The 7,179-nt window shown below is 44.9% G+C and overlaps 1 protein-coding gene across 1 annotated transcript; it reads left to right on the top strand.

Moving 5' to 3' along the window:
- Nucleotides 1-301: 301 nt before the first annotated feature.
- On the top strand, nucleotides 302-2,772 carry Gimap4 (GTPase, IMAP family member 4; the record flags this gene model as incomplete). Its single annotated transcript, XM_013036713.1, has 2 exons — nucleotides 302-448; nucleotides 817-2,772. Coding segments are annotated over 2 exons (1,076 nt in total), but the record flags the coding sequence as incomplete, so codon positions are not given.
- Between the last annotated feature and the right edge of the window lie 4,407 nt (nucleotides 2,773-7,179).

The raw sequence follows: 7,179 nt of genomic DNA, 5'->3' as shown, positions 1-7,179 counted from the left end.
AGAAGCCGGGACTGGTGGCAAACGCCTGTCATCGTAGCTATGATGGGAAGCATAACATAGTAGGACCGAAAGTCAGGCCTACATTGGGCAGGAAACAAGAACTTTACCTCAAAGGTAATCAAGGTAAAAAAAAGTTCCTAGGGGTGGGGTATGCCTCAGAAGTAGAGTGCCTAGACTAGACGCACGAGACCGCGGTCAAAGCCCACTACTGCCGAAAGATAAAGAAGTAAATTTGAGACTGTACCACGGCAGACACCCCAGAGTCAGGTTTGGTTCCTTCCTGGGTTCCTTCATTGAACAGCGACCATCAGCAACTTACCCTGCTGCTCTGACCCCATTGCATTTCCTCCTCTGCGAGCGGTAACCCACACGCATCAGAGTGAGGAGCTTCCAGGAACCCTGAAAAAAAGAAAGACCAAGAACAAGTCAGGGGACCAAGGAGGGCCAGGTACCTCTAGCTGCACCACAGAACTTAGCCCTTAGGCCCACAGTCTGTCTATAGACCCTGAGAGGGAAGAGGCCACCTTGGGGCCAACCACCAGAAGCCGTGAAGGCTTGGTTGTGGGGCTTGAACTCAGGGCCTGGGTGCTGTTCCCGACATTTTTGTGTGTGTGTGTGTGTGTGTGTGCTCAAGGTTGGTGCTGTACTGCTTGAGCCACAGAGCACCTCTTCCAGTTTTCCAGTGGTTAACTGGAGATAAAATCTCACAGGGATTTTTCTGCCCGGGCTGGCTGCGAACTGCAATTCTCAGATCTCAGATGTCATCTGCAAGACGAGATTTCTAACACTGTGGCCTTTGTTTCCTTGCTGTTCCAGGGCCTGCAAACCAACTCCCCAGAAATCCCCAAGTGAGAATTGTGTTAGTGGGGAAAACTGGAGCAGGAAAAAGTGCCACAGGGAACAGCATCCTGGGAGAGAAGGCGTTTAACTCGGGCATTTCAGCCAAGTCCATCACCAAGGTCTGTGAGAAGAGGACGTGCGTGTGGAAAGGAAAAGAAATCGTTGTGGTGGACACCCCCGGCGTGTTCGACACGGAGGTGCGGGATGCTGACACGCACAGGGAGATCGCCCGCTGCGTGCTCCTCACGGCCCCGGGACCTCATGCGGTGATTCTGGTGGTTCCCCTGGGCCGTTACACTGAGGAAGAGCACAAGGCCACAGAAAAGGTCCTGACAATGTTTGGAGAAAGGGCTAGAAGCTTCATGATCCTCCTGTTCACCCGGAAAGATGACTTGGGTGACACTGATTTTAGTGATTACTTAAAGGAAGCGCCAGAAAGCATTCTAACGCTGATCCACCAGTTTGATGGTCAATACTGTGTATTTAACAACAGGGCATCGGGGTCTGAACAGGAGGCCCAGAGGGCGGAGCTGCTGGCCCTGGTGGAGCAGGTCATGAGGGACAATGGCGGAGGGTGCTTCACCAATAAGATGTACCAAAAGGCTGAGGAGGAGATTCAGAAGCAAATCCAGATAATCCAAGGAAAGTACCGACGGCAGCTAGAGAGAGAGAAAGCACAGATAAGACAGGAGTTTGATGAGCAAATCAGGAATCTGAAAGATGAACTGGAGCGGGAAAGGAGAAAGGCACAAATGCAGAGGGATTTGTCAGATAAAGAAACTTTCTATAACCACAGACAGAAAAATGCTAGAGAAGAAGTTCAGGATCAGAAGTGGATCCTTGAATTAATCCTACAAATATGCTCTATGGCTCGCGCTGCCTTCCAGTTATTTAAGGAGACTTAATGATAGTTTTGTCTATATTTTCTGCATTGTCTGTGAAGACCCTGTCCCCTAGGACTGGTGGGACAAAGTCTGAATATCTGATTGATTTAGCAATATTGATGCATCTTAACCATGAATTCTTTCTCAGAAACACAGGAAAAGGTATACAAGAAGCCACAAAGATGACTCCAAGCCAGTAGTTCTCTAGATTTTAGGCAGACTGTCACTGTCTGCAGCTTCTACTCAGGTTTGTTGTGGTTTTTTTTTTCTTTCTTTAGGACAAGAGTGATCTTTCTTACATATATGGTTTGTTAGATAGTTAAGTTCTTCCCATTAGCCAATCTTAAAGGTGGAAAAAGCTGTAGAATCTTTTCTTAACCAATGTCAAATTGTTTGCTGACATAGTCCCAGACGGACTCAAATTGTTTCTTCTTGTCAGCCCTCAGAAGAATGAAGAATTCTCTGGAAAACAGATCTTTGAGCTCAATTGTGCTATGAGCCAGAAGGAAGAAAAGACAGCAGTTCAAGAGCTAAGGCTGAGCAATTGGTTTGTTCAAATGGGTCTGTGGAAACTTCCTGTCCAACATCAGTTTAACCAGTTTGAAGAACAATCAATTTGCTCCTTTTCTTTAGAAACAAGCTAAGTGCTACAATCCTATGCTTTATAACTCCGCTCTTGAGTACTTAGTGCTGACTGGGTTGTCTGCACACTTTGACCCTGATACAGTTGTGTTGTTTATTGCTATTATAATAAAAAAAATTTAGAATTCTCACATACTTATGCAGAATAGCGGTTCATTGTGTATTGGAATATGCCATATTATCTGTATTAATTCAGAGTTTCACTTTTTGGCAATCATGTCCATATTTCTGTTAATGGGCTTTATTATGTTTATTGATTTACCTATGTTGAACTAGCCTTGCACACCTGGAATGAAAGTAACTTGAGCACGGTGTATGATTTTGTTTTATTAGTTGTTGAATTCTGTTGACAGTATTTCATTGAAGAGTTTTCTGTCTGCATTCATTAAAGATTCATTAAAGTTGATGTAGTGTTTCTGTCCAGTTTTGGGGTGAGTGTAATCCCTGCCTAATAGCATGAGTTGAGTGGTGATCTTTTTCTTTTTTAATTCTATTGTCAGAAGTGATGCTGTGGTTCAAGTGGTAGAGTGGTAGGCTTGAGCTGAAGAGCTGAGGGACAGTGCCTAGGCCCAGAGTTCAAGCCCCACGACCGACTATAAATCAAAAAACAAAAAAAATTCTGTTGTCAAGGTGATATACAGTTACATAAGTAAGGTAGTGAGTATGTTTCTTGTTGAACTTGTTACCCCTATCTCTCTTTCTTTCTTTATTTTTTCTTATTCTTTCTTTCTTTCTTTCTTCCTTCTTTTCTTTTTTTGGCCAGTCCTGGGGCTTGAACTCAGGGCTTGTGCTCTGCCCTGAGCTTCTTTGTACTCAAGGTTAGCACTCTACTACTTGAGCTACAAGGCCACTTCCAGCTTTTTCTGAGTAGTTTACTGGAGATAAGAGTCTCCCAGAATTCCTTTCCCAGTCTGGCTTTGAACTGGGCTCCTTTGACTTCTTCCCCTGACCCTTACCCAGGAGCCAGAGTTAACTAAAGTCTCTCTCTTAAATTTCTCTATATTGGATACCTTTGTGGTTCTCCATGTTTTTTAGCAGTCTTATCTTCTCTTTCTTGATGCTTCTCTTCTTTGTGACCCTGACTCTCCTCATTGATAAAGTCACACAGAATAAGTTTCTAATCTGCCATCCTACCTCACTTGTCCACATTTTAACCACAGACTTGATAAAGAAAATGATTACTTCACGGGTGAAACACTTTGTCTAAAAATTGAGGAAAAGACAATATTTAGATTTTTATGAACTTGAAAGATTTCACATTGAGAGATGGGGACAATTGCTCATAGAAAACATTTAATGTAATAATTTGCATGATAACAATTTAGCATACTTTTTAATAGTACTAACTTTTCTTTGGTGATGGTTGTGTAAGTGTTTACGCAGGGGCACTAGATGAGAAGAGGGATGTAAGAGGCATAAGATATCTTCTCAGATGGCAGAGGGTTCTTCAGTTTTGGAATGCTTAGGAGCGCCTGATGATTTATCACGCCATTTCCAAGAAGGGTTTGCACTTTTCACGAACACAGAACAGGAAGAGCAGAATGACCTACCTATCTGTTGGGGCCTGTTGGGAAGGAACTCCTGACCAGTGTTTTATTTCCTGCCATTGTTTGTACTTTTCACAAATAGGATACAGACTTTCCTGTCCCCATTTATGGGTGGGGAGCAGCCAGATGTGACTGGTCTCCGCTCTGCCCTGATCAGGCACCAAGGAAGGGCCAAGCCGCCACATCAGCTGGGGCGCTCCCCATTTCACATCACTCAGGATACAAAGACACTCTCCCCTGCAGGAGCCTAAGAGAAATGGAAAACACACAGGGAACTCAAACCAGAGGATAAAATATTATCTTTTTTAGCCAAAGGTGTGGAACTCCTTAGGATCAAACTGGTCCCTATTAACATCAGGAGTCAGAGGCCAAGGTGGATATCTCAATGCTTTGCCTGAGCGGAAGTCAGCCAGCTCCACACATGATGGGTCAACAAGGAAGAGTCTGGCCTTTATCAGTGTGTAGCGGGGATGGAGGAAGCAGAAGTGGAGGTCCTCACTTGTTCAGAGGAGGAGAACCGATCTCTCTGCTACTTCTGAGAAGTCCACACACTAGCAGAATATAGTACAGTGGCCACCAGGGCTCCCGACATTCCCAGACAGATAGAGAACACAGCCTTCCTGTTCTGTGTGTGTGAAAAGTGAAATACTGCTAGTGTTTTACAGGAATTGGATCAGCTAGATACGGAGGAGGGACACTTTCAGAGGTCAGACTGGGAGTCGATTAAAATGCCGGTGTCGGCAGGCAAACTCATGTCCCCGAAAAACATGCAGCAGTGAATGTAGCTAGCACAAAGCATATCCAGGCCCAAACCATAGATAGGGTGAGGGATTAAACCTAACAAAAATGTTTTACCAAAGTAAAGCCAGCCAGGTGAGGGACAATCAGGGACGAGGGTAAGGTGCCAAGATGGTGGAGAGGAAAACATCGCCCCTCTGAGACCCAGTACCCATATTGCACTAGGAGATGATACCATATCTCTCAGGCTTCTCTGGCATTCCCAGCCAGATCAATCGCTCTGCCATTCCTGAGAGGAAGATAATGAGTGGCAATGAATGATGTTTCACCTAGTGTCTCCTTCCAGTAAGTCAGAGGGAAAAGAGTGAGCTCAGGACAGAAATGTCAAGTCAGGAGAACTGAACAGGGAGAGCCCATCTCATCCTTCTCTACCTCCAGCCGTTACTAACGTCTTCCAAATGCCAAGCATGTCCTGATGGGGAAACTTGTTGGGGCATCAACGTCCTGGTCTGTGTGAAATGGGGCTCAGGGAGGGCAGTGGCCTGGGATGGAGGATGGAAAAGCCTGGGGGAAGTGAGCTTAGAAAAGGCTCAAGGAAGGACTTGGGACTCTCTCGTGCTGTGGAAATGCAGCTTGAACCAACCATGACCTCCCAAGGTCAGGGTGATAGGAGTCTGCCAAAAGAATGAGAAGAGTTGAGTGAGAGCTTTGTGTGTTCTGGGAACTTGGTATTTGCATCGATTAAAGAAAAGTTCCCTGACAGCTGCTACTGGGAGAGACCAAAGAAGACTTAAAAAGCCAGGGTACAGTACACTTGCAATCCCAGCCATGGGCATAGAAGCAGGGCTGCAAGTTTCAGGCCAGCCTGACCGACAGAGCTACACTTTGCCTCAGGGGAAAAATAGTTCAATGAAGCAGAATGAAAGATGGTAGCTGCCTTGCCATGAATAAACCTTGTATCAAAGTGAGTTAATTGTCTTGGATGAAGTAAGAAACTCTTGCTGGGTGCCGGTGACTCACGCCTATGATCCTAGCTACTCAGGAGGCTGAGATCTGAGGATCACAGTTCAAAGCCAGCCTGAGCAGGAAAGTCCGGAAACTCTTCTCTTCAATCAACCACTAGAAAACTGGAAGTGGTGCCGTGGCTTAAGTGGTAGAGCGCTCGCCTTGAGCTGAAGAGCTGAGAGACAGTGCTCAGGCCTAGAGTTCATGCTCCATGACCAACAAACAAAAAGAAAAAGAAAACTCTTCCACAAGAAAGCCTAATAGAAACTGATTTAAAAGCAAAAAGGTGTGGGTGCTGGTGACTCACTCCTGCAATCCTAGCTACTCAGGAAGCTGAGCTTTAAGGATCACAGTTGGAAGCAGGAAAATCTGTGACTCTTATCTTCAATTAACCACCTAAAAGCCAAAAGTCAGGCTGTGGTTCAAGTGACAGAGTGTTAGACTTTACCAAATAAAAGCCTCAGGGACAGCATCCAGGCCCTTAGTTCAAGCCCCGGAACTAGCACAAAAACCAACCAACAAACAGAAAGAAACAAAAAAGTCCTTTGAGCAGCTAGGCATTTAGCAAAATGAATTACCAGGAAGCTAAAACATATACTGTTGGGAGACAGTGGAGGTTAAGGGAAGGGAGGCTGACAGAGAGGTAAGGGTGGGTGAATACAGTGATAATACTCAGCATATATATGGGAAAATGGAGCCAGGTAGCTTGAGGGGATGGAGTGGTGGAGAGAATGATAGAAAAGGTGATATTGAGCCGGGCACCAGTGGCTCATACCTGTCATCCTAGCTACTCAGGAGGCTGAGATCTGAGGATCGCAGTTCAAAGCCAGCCAAGGCAGGAAAGTCTGTGAGACTCATCTCTACTTAACCACCAGAAAACTGGCAGTGGTGTTGGGCTCAAGTGGTAGAGTGCTAGCCTTGACCTGAAGGGCTGAAGGACAGCGTCCAGTCCCAGAGTTTAAGCCCCACAACCGACAGAAAAGAAGAAAAAAAGAAAAGAAAAGGTGATATTGATCGATATGCATTGTACTTATACATTGACATGTTGAATTGAAACCCCTTTGTACAACTACTTAAACATAAGAATTTCTTTTTCAAAAGGTAGGCTGTGACACAATTCTTTTTTTTTAAAAAGGGAGTTTATTTGAGTAAGAAACAATGTGTGAATTGCATAACCGCAACTAAAAGACCCCAAGGGTCAATTGCAGTGCATCAGAGGCAGTCTTTAGAGGAGCAATGCAGAAGCAAAACAGGAAATGATTACATTGGTTGAAGTGCAACATTGCTTTTTATTGTTGTTTACCCTATTTAAAGTTTCTATGTTTGGCTGAAGTTTCGTTTCTGCCTAACAGAAGTATTTACTGGAAATGATCTAAGTTTTGCCGACGTGCAGTGTAAGCCTGGTCAAGACTATTTTTAGTCGTTGGTTTTGGTGGCACAGGAGTTTTTCAGACCTGTTCCTCTTCAATTGTGCCAAATGGCCTACTGTAGCCTGAATGACTTCCTTTGCTCTCTGAAAGACA

This window comes from Dipodomys ordii, unplaced genomic scaffold, assembly GCF_000151885.1.
Source record: "Dipodomys ordii isolate 6190 unplaced genomic scaffold, Dord_2.0 Scaffold378, whole genome shotgun sequence".
Lineage (NCBI taxonomy): Eukaryota > Metazoa > Chordata > Mammalia > Rodentia > Heteromyidae > Dipodomys > Dipodomys ordii.
This window is presented reverse-complemented; position numbering and strand designations above follow the sequence as displayed.